This window comes from Eptesicus fuscus, chromosome 3, assembly GCF_027574615.1.
Source record: "Eptesicus fuscus isolate TK198812 chromosome 3, DD_ASM_mEF_20220401, whole genome shotgun sequence".
Lineage (NCBI taxonomy): Eukaryota > Metazoa > Chordata > Mammalia > Chiroptera > Vespertilionidae > Eptesicus > Eptesicus fuscus.
The window spans coordinates 48,654,306-48,673,832 of NC_072475.1; the positions used below are offsets into that span (position 1 = coordinate 48,654,306).

The 19,527-nt window shown below is 36.7% G+C and overlaps 1 protein-coding gene and 1 pseudogene across 1 annotated transcript in view; one reads left to right on the plus strand and one right to left on the minus strand.

The window, feature by feature from the left end:
- Positions 1–19,527, plus strand: part of IL1RAP (interleukin 1 receptor accessory protein) — a 169,138-nt gene that overhangs the window by 139,579 nt on the left and 10,032 nt on the right. The window contains exons 8-11 of the mRNA XM_054713830.1: positions 490–616; positions 2,874–3,022; positions 11,879–12,028; positions 13,467–13,610. Of these exons, the coding sequence (XP_054569805.1) occupies positions 490–616; positions 2,874–3,022; positions 11,879–12,028; positions 13,467–13,610 (570 nt within the window). The remainder of the gene's footprint in view (positions 1–489; positions 617–2,873; positions 3,023–11,878; positions 12,029–13,466; positions 13,611–19,527) is intronic.
- On the minus strand, positions 6,587–9,240 carry LOC103295190 (histone-binding protein RBBP4-like; annotated as a pseudogene).

The following is a 19,527-nucleotide window of genomic DNA, read 5'->3' on the forward strand; positions in this document are numbered from 1 at the left end:
TGACTGCACCATGATAACTGAAGCATGTCCCGGTGGGGCCTGTCCAGACAGTCCTCTCAGCCTTGGCACCGTCCCATTGCCTCTGGGCCACGGACCAAAGATCTGGAGAACCTTTTCTTAGTCATCCTTTGCTTCTGAGTGATTTAACAAAGGAGAGTAGTCCATAGAGGGTTAGGGCTAAAAAAGATGTTGTCAGAGCCTTTTTGAACAAATACATTTTATAACATGTGTAGATTGTATTAAAAGATGGCCATTCTCATAATTTTATATAAAGCGGCCTTGCTTCTTTTCTTGGTTTATTTGTTTTGCAGTGAAGTATGAAACATCACCTTATGGTAGCCCACTAGAGAATTAGAAGTAGGGTTATAGATACATGTAACATTTTTAGCTTCTGATTAGTCACAGAGTAGAACCAATATAGCCATATGAAGGTTACAAACTAAAGGGTTAATGTGTTTGTTTATTTGTTTGTTTGTTTGTTTGTTTTAGGAGAGGAGCTGCTCATTCCCTGTAAAGTCTTTTTTACTTACCTGAAGGACTCTCACAATGAGGTTTGGTGGACCATTGATGGCAAAAAGACAGATGACACCACTATTGATGTAACTGTTGATGAAAGGTATCATTGGTGCAGGCAAGAGGGTAACTAATGCTGTCCCTCAATCTAATGCACTCTGCTGTGTACTGATCAATGAAAATAAAAATTCTAATTTCTGCCTCTCACTAACAAAAATCAGCAAGATTTTGGCTGCATCCCAAGGTAGGATTCCTGGACTTGTAATTGGAGGCCCAGGTGCCATCTGATGATCACACATTTGTGATACCTACTTGAAAGTAGATGGAATGCATATCCTATATGAGTGAAAAGGTCACAATATAAGATTATAGAGAGATAGAATCCTGTCATTGAGGCCCTGTTCTCTTTCTCAAGTCTGGAGTTTGGGCCTATAAGCATTTGTGTCTGAGAGCATTGTGTTCCTTTCTAGTCTTGCAGTAAGCATGTATTTCTCTCTTTTTTGTTCTTTCTTAATTTACATAACACATATGTCACATTTATCATTGATGGTGATTTTTGACTCAATACATTCATGATCTCTAGATTTTATTTTTAAAGTAGACGGGGTGGCAATATATACTTCACTCTTAAAATAACATGTTGGGTCACTTTGTTTCCAAATAAAATGATTTTTTTTTAAAAGGGGGTTGGGTTGGCAAGGAGGAAAATATGGGTCTTTGGAGACAAAGGATCCCCCATAATGAAGCATACAAGTACAAGAGAGCAATCGGTTCAGTGCAACAATGCATAAAAATTAGTAGCAGACCAACTACAGACAAAATAGTTCTAAGGCCATAAGCCTTATCACCAATTTGTAACTAGATCTTAGGCTACTAAAACTTCTAGAATTCAAAAGATTTTTTTTTCCTAGTAGTAAACTTAGACTTTGTGCAGATATCATAAAATGCTTTCTTTGCATCAGGTACCTGAGTAGATTCTACTAGTATAGGAGTAACAATGGTAGAGCAGAAAGTTCAATACTCTAATCTGATACATGCAGCGGCTGGGAGTTATTACATGGTATGGGAAGATTGAGTTGGGGAATCCAGTCCATTTTGGGGAATTAGGTAATGCTTCTCAGATCTCACAGTACCTAAATAAATATTTGAAAAAAATGAGTAGAAATAAACTAGATAAAGGCATCCAAAGAATGTTCCTGGTAAAAGGAACATCATGTGCAAAGGCCTGGTGGTGAGAGAAGCAAAACACATTTAAAGGTACTGAAGGAGCTTGCTGAGACTGGAGCAGTGTTTGCAGAAGGAATTGATGAAAGACGTGGCTAGAAGTATAGAGGGAGAATTATTGATCACTGGAGGAATTCCGAGAATTGTGCTTTTGTCCTAATGATTGAATAATAATGAAAGTCATGGCATTCCTCCTTGCTGCTATTAAAACACAGCTCACTGTTTACAGTTGAGCAATGCCATTAAACTTGAGATAAACCCATTACAGTTTTTAACAAAGTTCCCATGACTGACAGTAAATGTTATCAGAAGGAGAACCTGGCCATCAGTCAGCTGTAACAGCTTTTTTTTTTTTTTTTTTTGAAAAAGTAGTTCAAAGGGATTTTAAATCTTGGTCTTGGACCCAAAGTACTTGATCTCTGACTTGCTTAGATTTAAATATATTTATGCTCACAAGATTTATTTACTCAGAAATTTCTTCTTTTTATATATATGATTTAACCATGATATTTTCTGTTTGGATTAAAAATCAAAGCTTTGGGGATCCCTGAAATGCATAAATTATTACTGAGGGATCATAATATATGAATAATATGAGTATTTAATTAAGTATTGTTCTAATACTTTCACATTAATATACTCAACCCTCAGAATTCTTAACTTCATGTATCTAATGCACTATGTAAGCATTGCCACTTTCCTCTTTTACAAATGACCCTCTCAAAACATGGAAAAATTAGTTACTCTGCCAAAAGAATTCAGCCAGTAAGTGGAAAAGCCTGGATCAAAACCCAAATGGGTCTAGCATCAGAAGCTTTTCTCTAAACCAGCATCCTGCCTCAGAAGTTTGAGGGGAGACATTTTGCTTTGAAGAGAGTTAGAGAGATCTATATCTATAGTGTGACACCAACACTGGGATTTGATCCAGGTAGCGGGATTGTGTCTAGTATCGATGGTAAGGAATAGCACTTGAATCCAGAAGCTTTTGTAACCATTGGATTCCAAGGCAATGCAGTTTATGGCCATTCTATCTGCCCTCACCTAGTGGTTCTCTGGTTGTCTGCTTGACTGATTCACATACAGCACATGGACCTTGAGTCTCACTAATGCTCTAATTTTCTTTCCTCTCTTTCCAGAGTGATACCCAGTGAACTGGATGATGAAACAAAAATTGTGACTCTGAGCATCAAGAAAGTTAGGGCTGAAGATCTCAAACGCAACTATGTGTGTCACGCTAGAAATGGCAAAGGGGAGGCTGAGCAGCCAGCCAAAGTTAAACAGAAAGGTAATGGATGCATGCCCTCAGCAGAGGAATCTGGGAATCCCGACGTAACGTTTTGGTGACTAAGGAAAAGAGGAGAAATTGAGAACGTGGGCTCCAGCACTTACCACAACATCTACCACATAGTCATGAATCAAAGTTGAATGAAAAATCTTGAGGGAAATTTCCATCTATGCAAATATATTCAAAATAAGTTTAGTAATTAATGCCTGAATGTGGTTAAAAAAAAATCCATGCTTATGATAATGAGGCATAATTTCCTACCTATATTGTCATGAAAATGAAAAATAAAGAAAATATTCAAAATTACCAAAGATATAATAAAAGAGTCACATGTTGTTAGTGAATTGTAAAAACCCTTTCAGAAATCATTGCTGGCAGAGTTCAAGAGTCATAAAAATGATCACATTCTATGAATTAGTATTTTTGGAATTTTTCATGAATAAATAACACAAAGAATTATGGCCCCAATCAATATTCTTATCATTAGCTATAATAATGAAACATAAGTAGCAACGATCTAATTGTATCCAAGTAAAGTGAAATGTAAAATATTTATTATTGAAAATATAATTTTAAAATGATCACTTTAAACACTATGTGTCAGTACTCAAGTGAGTTTATACTATACCATTAGCCACAATTGCTAACACAAAAATTAAACTATGACTTAAAATGATGTAAAATGATTTCTATGTTGAATTACTATATTTTTCTACAATAAACTAAAATTATGAGGCTTTCTTGTGTGAGCTGTTGCTCCTGAAACAGAACATGTCTGACATATTTTTGGTTATCTCAGAATAGCAGACAAGTAATACCTTCAAGAATGCTTTCCAATAATCTGGAGGCATATAATGATTTATCACACCTGTAGCCAAGTCATTCAGAATTATTTTGGATCCCCTTGTTAGTGCCCATAATATTTATATCAAAAGTTTAAAAAAAGTTAATTCAAAATGGCTAGATTTCAAAACTTTTTTAAAGCTGGTGGGGAAAAAAAAAGGCTTCACTGTAACATTTTTATTACAATTTTGAAATTAAAGAGCAAAGGTTGAAAAATCTCTTAAGGAGTTTTAGTAGATCGGTTCTGTGTAATTAATTGCCTCTCTTCCTCAGAAGTCAATGTAAAGAGAAAATAACCACATGTTCAAGACAGTGTTTCCCAAAGTTTCTTCCTAAGAACATTCCCAAGACTCCTGACTCAGATGGCCTATGTTCAGAAAGGGGTTTTTATGCCTCCCAACTCTATGACTTTGGAAGAGACACTTCACCTCTCTGAGCTTTAATTTATTTATATTTAGAGTAGGCAAAATAATACCACTACCTCTTAAGGTTGCTTTTAAGTACTGAGCACATTTACTGGCATCTATACATATATATTAAATTCATAATAAATGTTAGTTCTTATTATTTCCACAGATTTTCATAGGTGTTATTTGACAAAGGCTTGTAGTCAAGTCAGTATCATTAAAGTCTAGGTTAACAAAATGATCAAATTACTTTAGTTCAGGGCCCCTTAGCATACTACCATTTGGTAGAATATCTGCAGGGGGTTGGATAGTAGGAAGGATTTATTTTCAAATATATTTGACTCCAGATTCCCTAACCACGAAACATTTTGTGGGGCTTGTCTTCAGAGGCATGTGTTTTGAGAAACAATTATGGAGGTTGACATAAATTAATAATGTATTGTCAGGTGGATAAGATCAATGCAATCAATTAAAATAATATTGAATCTAGGAGTTATGCAGAAGTCTATCCACCAGAGCTAGTGGTGCAGCTCCCCTTTCACAGAAGGGTGTGCTAGATTGTTTAGTATGAATGGCCTCAGGAATGTGAAGTGATAACTGCATCCAATAGAGCAGATTTTATATTCTTCATTGATTTTCAAAATTACATTATTATATCCTCTAAGGTACTTTTATTTGTATGTATATCTTATTTTGGGTTCTTTAAACTTCTTGGTTTGGTGAGTACATTTTTTAAATTTAATTCGAAAAAAAAGTTAGTTGTTATTTCTTTTTTTCCCTTTATTTTAATTTATTTATTTCCCATCCCATCACCACTTATCCCCCAATACCCTTTTCCACCTCCACCCACCTTCCTCCCCACAAGCACCATGTTCATGAGTTCTTTCTCTCCTTTCCCCCCCCTTTTTGCTCAATCCCTCCACCTCCTGAATACCTCCCAACACACACACACACACACACACACACACACACACACACCAAAGATGTTAGCCTACTTGTTTAGTTTGTTCATTAAATTCCACATATTAAATGAAATCATATGTTACTTGTCTTTCTCTGACTGGCTTATTTCACTTAGCATAATATCATTTTTTAGTTATTGAATTTTTATTTATTTATCAAAACATCTATTTTGATATTTCCTAATGGCTCTTACAATGTTGATGGTCTTTTGAAAAAAATAGCAACCTGTCCCAGTGGCTCAGTTTGTTGGAGTGTCGTCCAGTACACCAAAATGTTGTGGGTTGGATTCCTAGTCAGGGCACATACCTAGGTTGTGGATTTGATCCCTGGTCAGGGTGCATACAGGAGGCCACTGATCAATGTTTCTCTCTCACATTGATGTTTCCTATCTATCTATCTTCCTCCTTTCTTCTCTCTCTAAAATTAATAAACATATTCTTGGGTAAGGATTAAAAAATCAGCAAGAATATTTATAATACTCATTTTGTATTTATTTTTTTATGTAGAAAACTGATTTATTCCATTATAATTATACAATTAGTCATAGAGAATTAGTCATAGGCCTGCTGGTGAAACAGGTCAGCCAAAACAGATATGGTATCAAACTAGTGGTCAAGGACTAACTGCTGGGGGGAAGAAACAAAACAAAACATTGGACAGTGTACCTGTCAAGTGAAAACATACATCTTTACATCTTGGTTATCCCAAGTTTTGTGGGTTTTTTTTTTAATTTTATATAAAGGAAACAACATTAAAGTAGCTCTCAAGAAGTACACTAATAGTCAAAATGTGTGGGGAAAAGAAACAGGTAGTTTTGATTAAACTCACAAAACTGAAAGGAGACTGGTCTACACAAAAACATGTGCATCCTGGAAATACAGGCGTGAAGATTTCAGAGTCCGAATTTATATGACTTCAATCTCCCCTAATTTCTGAATAAAACCAACATCTTGCAGTACTTATACTTCATGCCCCAGGCACCTACCTCACTTCTCTTTATTCCTTACTCACTTCTAGGCTTTACTTAAATAAGTCTGAAAAACTTTGGGTTATAGGATAAGAAAAAAAGTAAAATAACCACACACAACATTCCCTTTTTGGTGGCTACTTTAGATCTTTGTTACTAGAAAATTCCTCAAGAAAATTTAAATGTAAGTCTGTGGCTTTGCTGAATCAAGTCCCCCAAGTTAATATTTAGAAAACACCCTCTGTTTGGGATAATAGCATTGTTGATGGTACCTATTATAGAAGGATAGCTGACCAAAGTCTGTGTCTCAAAACCAACATTAAATCAATCTCAGGATTGAGCAATAAAAAGGAGAGTCTAAAATCACATGAACGGCAGACGTATCTAAGACTCCTGTCCTAGATCCACGCGTCCTTGAGGGTCTTTGTCATTATAAGTGTCCTCTGCTATTTGCTGCACTTGCATGATAGTGGCTTCCAACACACAACAATCACCCAAAGTTCATTGGCATTTCAGGAGAAATCAGATATCTCAGCAGTGTGACTACCATGTAAACAACAACTCCAGTGGCCCATCTTCTACATCTTCTGGGGATTGTTCCTCTCCAGTTTTATTTAAATCCCAGACATTCAGTCTGCTATCAGTACCTCTGGAAGCCAAAATAGTCTCCTTGTGAGGTGACCACTGAACCTGGAATATTTCATCCTTATATGGTTCAAAAAAAAAAATACAACTTAAGTTTCAGATTTATCAAATCCCACAAAGCAACAGTCTTATCAGCTGATCCTGGTGGAAAGAATGAATTCACTACAAGGATTGAAAGAAAGGCAGTTCACTTCAGCAGTGTGAGCATCAACTGAGCGGCTTGATTTGGAAGAATTATTTGGACGAATTTCCCAGATTATAAGTTTCTGATCATCAGCAACTGACCCAAACAGAGACTCATGGAGCAGATGCCAGGAAACATCTACTGCTGCATACCCTGTAAAGGCGGTCTTCACATCCATGACTTTTCCTTCCTTTGGTACAGCACTGATGTCCCACAGGCAGGGGCTGTGGTCATCTGAAGTACTAAGTAAGTGCCCACTGAAATTTGCACTTCAAGAAAGCCGTAGCCTTCCTTCTGATGTCCACGGAGACACACGTCTGGGTTGTACTCTCCAGAAGGAACTGGTTTAAAGGCTATTTTGTATAGTTGAAAACAAGAACATCATTGGATGGAGTCTTTGTTGCAATGAAGCAAGATTTCTGGGGCATATAACATTTTCTTTTATTTCTCCTTCATGGTTGATCTTGATTTCTATTTCCATTTTTCCACTTATAGAGCCAAAACCTCCAAGTTCTCCTTCCTCGCTGTTATAGGTTGAAGCATCAAACTAAGCATCGTCATTAGGGAGCTGCACACGGGCTGTCACAAGGTGGTTTTGTTTATCCACCTTGTGTGTCCCTAGACAAGTTGATGAGTGCTGAAATCTTTCCCTTCTGGTCTGGTTACATCTGGAAGCCACCATGCAGTTAGGATGGGCCACTCCAAGCATGGGTCTTCACCAAATAGTAAAAAAAGGAGTGTTCTTTTTCCATATCTTAATCATGTGTTCTTCTGCTGTGTCATCAAAGGTTGCTTCCTTGTTGGCCACGGCGGGCAGGCAAGCCAGGGGGACCCAGGGGTCTAGCCTTTCAGGAGGATTGGGGAGGCTGCAGTCACTCCCTCTGTGTCCATCACCTCTATTGTTACAATACTAATCTTGAAGCATTTATCTGCTAATTCCATCAGCTTTGTCAATTCTGGATCTGTTTATATTGGCTATTTTTTTTTTCTAATTATGGGTCTTTTTTTTTACTTTTTATTCTGCCTAGATTATTTTTTAAATGTATGTGGGACATTATACATATTACATTATTGAGTGTCTGAATTTTGTGTTTTGTTCTAGTAGTTGGTTAATTTACTTATATAACAGCTTGCTTGTTTTCTGAAGCGTCTTGCTTGTCATTGCTAGAGTAAGTCTAAAATAGCCTTTTCTCTGAGGCAGGATCGGACCTATTAACCTAACTGAGATTTCTACTTAATAATTGAGTGGTCTTAACTCAAATGTGTCCCACCCCTGCATGTGCTCCTAGAATTGTTCAGTTCCCAGCTCTCTAGTAGCTGTATCTTCCCTGATCATTTTCCCTTCACTGGTAGCTATTCTTTGTCTGACCTTGATGAGGCTGTCACCCTTAATATGCAAAACTTTGTATTTTTCCAAATGCTTGTGGATTTCTAAAGCTCCGTTTCTACACAGTTTTCTTTCCATCAGGATCCAGGCCTGAATGTTCTACAGTCCTGAACTCTACTTTCTGTCACCTCTGCTCAGCAAGACTCATTAGTCATGAGGGGTTCCCCCTTCTGTGCTGCAGTCCAAAAAGTGCCTTGAGGCTATTAGCCAGGGTGATTGTCAGGCTCACCTTTTGTGTGCCCTTTCTCTCGCAGATCACACTCCTGCACTACCCGTTATTTTGGATTTGATGAAGAGAAGGCTACTCTAGTACCAATTACTCCTCTAAGATAAGAAGAGGTCCAGAATGTGCAAGTTTTAATGCACTATGGTAGTGAACAAATCAGGTCTGCAGGTCAATTCAGTCATAGGTTTCTGCGTTACTATAATTTAAATAAAGCATTTTCTTTGTAATTCAGGAAAATTATCATCACTGCAGCTCCAAAAGTATTGAGAAGTCCAAGCAATTTAGTAAAGAATAGGGAGGGAATACTTGGAAGTCCAAGCAGCTGGCATTTTGGTTGGTAGACTCAAGGGACAGCAAGGTCCCAACTATGATAATGAAGAGAGTAGCTTAGGTTTCCAAGGAGAAACAAGCATGTAGACCCATAACCTGGAACAGGAAAAAAATACTAGAGTTATGATGTTTGACTGGTTTCACCAAGGGTAGTTAGCTAAAAATTTAGGCTTTGAAGCTAGTTTTTACTGCAGAAATGCAAAAGGGATGGAGGGAATTCTGATCCAGGGAGTAACAGCAGAGCAAGTGGCTAAATTTGGCGACATCTTGAAACGGATTATGAGTGAGACCAAAGAGAGAAGCAGTTTCAGAGCCCAATCTGATCAAAATGCATCATCTCTTCCTAATTGGAAACCCTTTAATCTGGGATTGCATCAGAGTAAAGTCTTCATGCCAAAGCATCAAACAGTACATCTGGGGCAGACAGGAAATGTGGGCGGAGGGTCACACATCCCTGCAAGCCAGCAAAGCATTATGGGAAAGCTTTTTTAGAACACTTTCTGCATGTGATTTAATCCACTTAGTAATTTAGGCTGTGGATTATTTATTTTAAGAATTCAGCTAGTTAAATAGCATTAAGAACTTCCTAATATCATCAAATGGCCCTACAGAATGCAATCTGTAAATACAGCACATGTAATTGTATGATACAAAGTAAAATTTAAAATTCCTTAGAAATAGGCAGTAACAAAGGGAAGATGTCAGAGGAAAAATTATGAGGGTAATTGAACTCTTGATCATTAAGCAAGGTATTTATTGATATTTAATTTTTAAATTATTGATTGATTTGAGAAAGAGAGAGAGAAACATGGATTTGTTTTCCCACTTGTTTGTGCATTGATTGGTTGATTCTTGTATGTGCCCTGACCTGGAATGAACCCACAACCTTGGCATATCCGGACAACACTCTAACCAACTGAGCTACCCAGCCAGGGCCAATATTTATTAATGTTTGAAAAATCCCGTTTCAGGTAACTGCATCCACTGACCTCTTTTTTTTTCTTCCTATTATAAAATGTCGATCCAGAGGCAGCCAAAATAACTGAGCAAGTAATGAAGATGACAGTGGGAATTACCCCGGTGTGCTGTTAACATAACATGTACTGAGAAATACCAAGGACACAGCAATTTTCATGCCAGCTATCCAAATTGAACTTAGTAAATTCTCAACAACTGCACTGACATAGCGTCTGGCATTTATAATGGAGTTTTCTTATTTTAAAGCACCATTATTTATGGAACACATACAAACGTCCTCCATAATAATTCTGCGCTGCTGAGTTCCAGGCTATACCTGCCACAAGATTAGTATGCTGAGTTTAGGATAATGAACTTAAAACTATGATTTGCCCTTTAATTAGAGAACTTAAGGCTGAGCTACAGGCTGCTTTCCATTTCCCCTTAAGATAAGATACCTATTTTAAAAGAGACCTTTCCACTAGTATATGACCACTAATTGAACTTGCAGTAGTGTTGTGCAAAGATCTCTGGAATTTAGAGTCAGGGAGCCTCAATAATTCCAGCTGTGAAGGAGAGGTTTATTAGCAGGATGGTGAGATCAGTCATCTTTGAGCAATTAAACATTGTAAGTGGTGTTTGCTGAGACGAGATATAATAGAATTTTGTTCACAGCTGGCATTATTGAGGCTCCTTGACTCCAAATTCCAGAGATCTTTGTACAACACTATTGTGAAGTTGTACCTAGATGACTAAATATATAGTTTAGTGGGAACTGGGAGAGAGTGCAAAAGCAAGCTGTACACAATCTAGCTGGCTTGGTTCAGTGGATAGAGCATTAGTCTGTGTACTGAAGGGTCCCAGGTTCGATTCCAGTCAAGGGCACATGCCCGGGTTGCAGGCTTGATCCCCAGTAGGGGGCGTGCAAGAGGCAGCCAATCAATGATTTTCTCTCATCATTGATGTTTCTATCTCTCTCTTCCTCTTCCTTCCTCTCTGAAATCAATAAAAAATATTTTAAAAATATGTCCATACCTTGATATTGCAAATCAGACTTTGGACTGTGTATCCTAGAACTGTAGACCTAAGAGTTACTTTCAGAGCCACACACACTGAGCATTTGGTGCATACCCTCTGTTTCTGCTCAATGAAAAAAAAATTTTTTGAGGCCTATTTCCAAATATAAAGGAGAGGGAATTAAATTTCTTCCATATGGCATTGGACAAGAGGATAAAATTAAGACAAATGGAAGGAAACACATGAAGATTTTGTTCCATTTAACTGATCCAACAATTAAAACTCTACCAGTATCATGGGATGAATCAGGTAGTAATAAGGATTTTTATCCCAAGAGAAGGAAAAAGTAGAGGATGGAATTACACTTTTCGAAAATATTTTTGAGCCTGGCTGTTGTGGCTCAATGGTTGAGCATCTACTCATGAATTAAGAGATCAATAGTTCAAATTCCTTGTTGTGGGCTCAATCTCCAATAGGGGCATGTAGGAGGCAGCCTATTGATGTTTCTCTCTCATAGATGTTGCTATCTCTCTGCCCCTCTCCCTTCTTCTCTCTCTCTAAAAATCAACAAAAACACATTTTCAAAAACATTTTTGAGGAGAGTCTGGCATCCAATTGTAAATTGAATTAGATACCTTCTAGATCCTTCCCAATGCAAAGATTCTGTTTTAATTTGTATATCATCAGTCTATTGAAATCATCTGATGGTTAAAAATGCCTTCTATGCCAATAACTGGAAACAAAAAGATAAATATTACACATCTAGTATTAAAACATAGTGGCTGACCCCTACCATATTATCTCTGCTTGTTCACACACACACAAATCAAGTGCCTATCTCAGCTGCTTGGCTTATCCAACTATTTGCAGGATAATGGATCACTCTGATCACCATGTAGACATCAATTGTTTCTTTGTTGTTTACTCCAGTGATCGCTCCAAGATACACCGTGGAACTGGCCTGTGGGTTTGGAGTCACAGTCCTGCTCGTGGTGATTCTCATTGTTGTTTACCATGTTTACTGGCTGGAGATGGTCCTATTTTACCGAGCTCATTTTGGAACAGATGAAACCATTTTAGGTGAGTAATGGGAGTTTGATGTAAATCTCTTCTAGTGTCATCTTTGTTGGCTCGATAAAATCTAGATTTTCCTGGAACATTTAATCAGACTACCTTTTGTTTCAGCCCTTACTACTGAAAATCTTTCTAGTACATATTATTATTTTTTCAATATGGAACATAGTCTACATTGGCACTGTCCACATAGAACTATAATTCTAGTCACAAATGTCATTGACATTTTTTAGTTGTCATATTAGGAAAGGGAAAGTGATTTTAATAATGTATCTTTTTAACTTAAGGTGTTCAAAATATTAACATTTTAGCTGGTAATTAATATTAAGTTAATAGAGATATTTTAGGTACTAAAAAATCTTCAAACTTCAGTATGTAGTGACTCTTGCACTTACAGTGTATCTCAGTTCAGATCAGCTGCATTTCAAGTGCTCAGTATCTGCTTTGGTTGTGGCTATTGTCTTGGACAGTGCAGGTCCACACTCTGTACTCAGGGCTGATTCATGCACCAGAAGCATCAGAGTCACATGGGAACTTATTGAAAGCGGTATCTTTATAAGCGGAACTTATTGAAAGCGGTATCAAGTAAACCAAACCCTTACTCTGAATTAGAATCTATATTTTAACACTATTCCTAAGTTGTTCATGCACTCATTGAAGTTTAAGCAGTACTGTTGTAGTGTGTAATTTCCTGGTGACAGTATGTTTGTGGCAGGGTCACAGAACCTATGTTTTTAATGAGAGATGATTTTTATAATTAGGCAACATTGGGAAAGATTGGTTTATTGAATCTACATATATTTTTAATTATAGTTATTTTCAGGTATAATTGACCATTTCTAAAAGGTTTGCTCAGCCGAAACCAGTTTGGCTCAGTGGATAGAGCGTTGGCCTGCAGACTGAAAGGTCCCAGGTTCGATTCCAGTCAAGGGCATGTACCTTGGTTGCGGGCACATCCCCAGTAGGGGGTGTGCAAGAGGCAGCTGATGGTTGTTTCTCTCTCATCGATATTTCTAACTCTATCCCTCTCTCTTCCTCTCTGTAAAAAATCAATAAAATATATTTTTATATAAAAGGTTTGCTCAGTTTATAATTCTAGCATATTAGTGAGTGACATACTAAGACAGTAGACATCTTCTGCATGGTATTAATTGCCAGCACCTATGATTGACTGTTTACTTCCTGGTTCTGTTAATTAATAGTTGAATGAGCCAAGCCTCACTCATTGTCCACCATAGAAAGTGAACTCAGTAAGAGGAGAGTAGAAGACACATCAGATAAAACTTGTAATTACACTTTAAAATAGCCATTTTACCTGGAAAAAATCACACTGAAATTTGTCAGATAATTTGTACATGTAAAAAAAATGAGAATGTCTAATTTGCAAAAGTTTGATTTAAGAAAACTTTCCTAATTTTTATTGTATCTGTGCTCTTTTTTCTAGATGGGAAGGAATATGATATTTATGTATCCTATGCAAGGAATGCTGAAGAAGAAGAATTTGTATTGCTGACCCTCCGTGGAGTTTTGGAGAATGAATTTGGATATAAGCTGTGCATCTTTGACAGAGACAGTCTGCCTGGGGGAAGTAGGTATTCAGATGAGTACAAGTGATGTTACCCTGCAAGGCAAAGGGGATCATTAGCTATGGATCATGGATGAGAATTTTGGTGCTATGAGCTTTATGTTGGCATTTTGGACTTTCAATGTCCAAATTGTGCCATGTAATAGACAGAGAATCTCTAGGAATAAACTTCATCACAAGGTGTAGACTATTCAAATGCAGTTTATGGTATAAAATATTCCCCCTTCTAAGCTTTAAACACTTGAATTCAGAAAAGTTTGGATGCACAGTGGATTAGAGCTCTATAAAATGTCATAGGTTTAAACATCCTTTTTACTCACATTTAGATTTTTAGCTAGTCTGCATTAATTTTCCCAGAATTTTTCTACAAATATGGACTTTAAACAGTTGTACAAAGACTAAGGTTTACCCAATTTAACAAAAAATTAGTTGTAGAATAGAGTGCATGGAGTTTTTTTTTTATATTCCTCACTGATAATAATTAGAATATTTCCCTTTGGCATTTGCTAATTTCCTTTTCCTCACTTTTGTTTTCCAGCAAATCATCTCCACTCAAATTCTCCTTTCCCTTGGGTCAGTTTCTTCCTTTCCATCAGCTTACATGTTTCAGATATAGTTTAAAATTTTACAAAAGTCTGATGTATTCTAGTAGGTTAAAAAGAAAGAAACTTCAATTGCTGAATGTTTTAACATAAAAGTACATCTCTAATTTTCAGGTCCACCCAGTAACATACAAGGTGATGGTTCATTTGAGTCTGTTTTATAAATACAAAATAGCATCCATAAACCCACTATTAATCTTTGTACTGTTAAAATGTATGCGATGTCTCTAACATTCAGCACAACAAACTAATTTTCTGTTTAAATACTGTTTACATTAATCACTAATCACTTCACATTTTTTTAAATGTCATATGGATAATTGTGAATAGCCTCAATTTAAGTCTCATACAGAACAGACTGGTTTATTCTCATGCTGAAATAGCTGGATCACTTATCTCCCAATCATCACCCAAAAGTCCATCTTCCTTGTGTTCCGCAGTGGACATCTCTTTTAGTATAATTTTGCCAGGAAATGAGGGCTTGATTATATAGTTACAGGATAAATTCCACTCATTTTAAGACTTAAAATTCTAAATCATTTACTCACCCATTTGTTCATTTATGCAGCTGTTCAACAAATATTTATCTATTGTGTAAAACATTATATAAAGATTCAAAGTATAATAACAATGTAAGACCCTCCAATAGGGGTTGATAGTTCTTTGAAGAATTCAAGTTCTACATAATTACTTTTGCATCCTGCTTTGATGGTTGATCCTTGTGATCGTTCATGTTTTCCCTGCTCTTCTTATTGAGACCTCTTTGCCTGTGGGTCTCTTACCATGCCTACTACACATGATCCGCCTCCAGCAACACTACTTGGAGTAGACAATTGCTTATTCCTGGATTCTCCTCCCAGGCTGCTCATGCTATTTTAATAGAAAGTTTCCCTCCACTGCCTCTTTTTCTATGAAGATTAAGGAATAAAATGATGGCTTAGGAAAGTATGGTAAGTCATGAAATAGTTTTCCACAACACTAGTGCCTTCCCTGGAGTTGACTCCTATCTAAACCCCAGGTAAAGAGTTATACCGTCCTTGGTAAGCCAGCTCAAGATGGATTATTCCCAAGAATTTAGCGACAGGAGCTACTCAAAGCCCCTGACAGAAAAATAAAATTAAAGGTACATTTCCATGTTCTTGCTCTCCCTTCTTTTCTGACCTGAAGAAAGCATTTGCCTGGTGTGAAGGCAGACAGATCAGCCAGCAGCTGCTGAAACACATGGCTTCCTCGTAATGATAGGAGTTGAAGCAGAAAGATCCAGGGATTAATTTAGCCCCTGAGCAGAGAGTAGAATAGAAAGCTGAGCTGGGGATGTGATGCCAGCCAAAATGCCATTACATTGGCTAGATGTTTTTTAAAGTTCTTATTGGAATGACATTCTAGTTGGGGCGTGTTTGGTAATAGAGTGGGACCTTTTTTTAAAAAAAAAAAAGAAGATTCTTGCTCTTGCTGTTCTGTGTCTGTGAAAATGAATTTCTATGATTTTTTACTCTCTAGTGTATATATTACTGAATGCTCATGGGCCCTGGGGAGTTGATGCATGGGTATCTGTGGGGAGAAGGCTCAGGAGCTGCTTTGGATAGGACACAACATGCCACATGGTTTGAAAAAAATATTTCAGTACCACCATTATATTCCTTGATGTCCCAACTAATGCTTTTAAAAACCAATGCATGGAAGCACATTTGGCTTCAGTTCTGTGTGGAATTCTTTTTGGGTTGGAATGTGTGCATATAGTTTCTATTCTTCCTGAGGAGAGTGGCATTTAGTGAGCAGTGTAAAAGGATCTAAGAATGTGGTTGTTCAAAGTGTTCTTGGTCAGAAGTTTCACCTCAACTCTCAGGCTGATGCCCTAAGTTTCCTACATTTGCTCCTCAATCCCCATGCTTTTTGGGGAGTTCTTGGCCAACACTAATCCCCATGGTGTTTTCTTTCCCAGTTGTCACAGATGAGACCTTGAGCTTCATTCAGAAAAGCAGACGCCTCCTGGTTGTCCTAAGCCCCAACTACGTGCTCCAGGGAACCCAAGCCCTCCTGGAGCTCAAGGCTGGCCTAGAAAACATGGCCTCTCGGGGAAACATCAACGTCATTTTAGTACAGTACAAAGCTGTAAAGGAGACGAAGGTGAAAGAGCTGAAGAGGGCTAAGACGGTGCTCACGGTCATTAAATGGAAAGGGGAGAAATCCAAGTATCCTCAGGGCAGGTTCTGGAAGCAGCTGCAGGTGGCCATGCCAGTGAAGAAAAGTTCCAGGTGGTCTAGAAGTGGAGAGCAGGGTCTCTCCTACTCATCTTTGAAAAATGTATGAAAGGGACAATGAAAGCGGTAAACAGAGCCCAGGGTACCCCAGGAAGGAAGAAACCTTCTTGATACCCAATGTGTTGTTTCATGGACAGAAAACAATTCTATGGAAGCCTCCCCATAGGGATAAATTCAGGGTGACTGGTTGTGTTTCCTCAGGCAATGCTAAGATTTAGAATGATCATGCCACCAGTCTGTTACCAGTGTCCAATGACACTATGTTCTTTGCAGGTAAAGACTTGGCTGATGTGAATTTTTTATTCTGCATTTTCTATCCCTGTTCTTACATGTCTCTCTCTCTCTCTCTCTCTCTCTCTCTCTCTCTCTCTCTCTCTCTCTCTCTCTCTCTCACTTTAACATTATAGGGCTGCCTTTGCCTATAGTTTGAAAGACCCCTTAAAGATAAGTCATCTGTTAATAGGGTCATTATGAGTTTCCAAGTATAGTTTTCTTCTTCTTTTATTATTTCTCATCTATTAAAAAGATAATCAGGGTCTAAATATACTTTAGCTGGATAAGGATCTCTTTTGCTCATTCTGCTGTACCACAAACCATCACAGTAAGACTAACACCCACTTGGATGATACAAAGCAGTATCACTGAAAATTATTCTTATAATTGATTTAAAGATTCTTATAATTGATTTATAATTGCCTGCATTTTCTCCTATTATATCCCCATGTGTCCTCTATCTCAGGTAATTGATGGCATGTTTATCAACTTGAAAAATATAATTTTTTATTATAGTAAACTTCTGAGTATCTGTAGGTCAACCCATGTTTATCATTCCATCTTCCCTCTCTACTGTAACTTGCTTATATTGGACACCCAGAGTTTACAGGTGGCTCCACACTTGGTTCAGTCTGATAGGAAGCTTCTCATAATGGTGCTAATAGAGTGAGATAATGGCAAATTTCTTTGAGGGCATTTTCTGGCTTGTGAGAAAAGAGCAGAGCAGGGTGTTTGGCCATTTGTCTTTTAATCTCAGCCTTATTAATGTGAATATTAGGAAAGTGATTTCTCATCACTTGTTTCTGTCTTCTCATTTTAAAGTGTGGAAGTTAAATTCAGTGACCTTGAGAGCTGCTTTTAGCATTAATACTCTAAAAGGATTAACTGAACCCCTGGTATTGTCCCTATTTTATTCACTCACTCCAAACAAGTCAGCTGAAAGATCTCTGTCAATGTAACTTGTTTTAGTTTGTTTTTTTAGTAAAGTTTCACTGTTTTAAGACTTGGAAAAGTGAAAACTTAGTCTAGAGTTTACAAGTGAAATATTAATACATATATATGTGCATATATTTATATATACACACAAAATTATATACATATGTGTATCTAAGTTGCATATAGATACACATTAATTATATATGTATATATACACATATGTACATACATGAATTATATTTGCATGTGTATATATATATATATGTATATACATATATATGCATATTACTTTAGTCATTAGCACAGTACTACAAGCCACTAGAATTCTTGCCAGTCTTTAAATTGTTTTTACTGTAATGCTTTTGTGTTAGTGTTTTCTACACATTAACATTATTTGTGATTTCACATATCATAGTGGTAGCTGTTGTTAGTTCTTGCCTTTCCTAAATTAGCATGCATAATTTATTCCTGCTAGAGCTGATCTGGGTTCAGTGGAATGTGTTGTGCACAGATCTTCCACGGTCACTGCTAAGCAATAGCCAGTCCTCTGGCATTATTTGATCATCTACTATGTTTGAGGCACATATACTTAACAACTAAGCTATGTGAATCTTAGTGCTCAACTACTAGAGAAATAAATCGCTATTTGGACTATTGAGTAATAAAAAAAAGAAAAGAGAAAAAGCCTATAAATGAGCCTGAGTATCCTATGAAACACCATTATTCATAACTTAAGGAAATCCTTATTCAGTAGTAGGAATGTTATTAAGCAATTCTAAAACTATCTCTTACATTTAAAAGTCCTTCAGCAGATTTCTTTATAGAGGAGTTATTGATTATTTTAGTAATAAAAGCATGGATTCTTGACTATAAAACTGTTCTAGAAGTCATTCTGGAATCTAACATTTTTAGCCTTATTAATGCTTTTCCTTGCTACAAACCACAATTACTCCTCCTATTAATCCTTCATTCACAAGACCAGGGCAGACTTGAATCCAGATAAGCTTTGTATTTCATATTCTTGCATTAGCTTTAGGTAAATGGGGAGGGGGGGACAATCCCATCACCAAGGGTCCATTCTCTTGCCAATACTGCATTCTTTTTGCACTTTTGAATTTAATATTTATCCCAACTGCTCTTCTGTGCCCCTAGAAACATCTTGACATTTCCCCCCTATTTATATTCTTGTCTTTGGTACTGAGCTTTTCTAAATGCTAAAATCAAAAGCATCTCAAATTTCCATGATGTGTCTCATTCTAAGGTAATTTTTCAAGATTTTTTGTTTGTTTTTTTATGTCCCAGAAGATGCCTAATACAGAATATTTGAAGGAGAAGGGGAATCATAATTTAGAGAGCAGGAAGAATTTTCTTTCTCATGTTAAACCAAAACAAAACATGTCTCTAAGGTTATAAAAAACCTTAATGGTTTCACATATGGGATGTAAAGGCCTTCTGCACCCAAGTTAACAAAGGACCATGATGTAGAATGTCTAATTACACAATAATATAAAATTTATTTAATTCTCTTCTGTATTATAACTTAGATGTTTCTCAGGATTCTAATAAATAAGCATTCCATTGTGTTGGGGAGAAAAGCATCACTCCACTGTTAATTATGCATTTTCTTTCCATAGGTTTTAATATTTTAAGATTATCTTTTTATTTTATTCATAAACTTTTGTATTTTCCATTTTTTATTTGATTTGTAAATTTGTTTATTTTAAAAATAAACCATTTATTTTCAGCTTTGAATTTTATTTTGTGCATGTGTTTTATGTCTTTATTTTCATGTTTGGGCATAAGAAATGAGAATAAAAATAATGATACATGTAAAAAAATTATAAATTA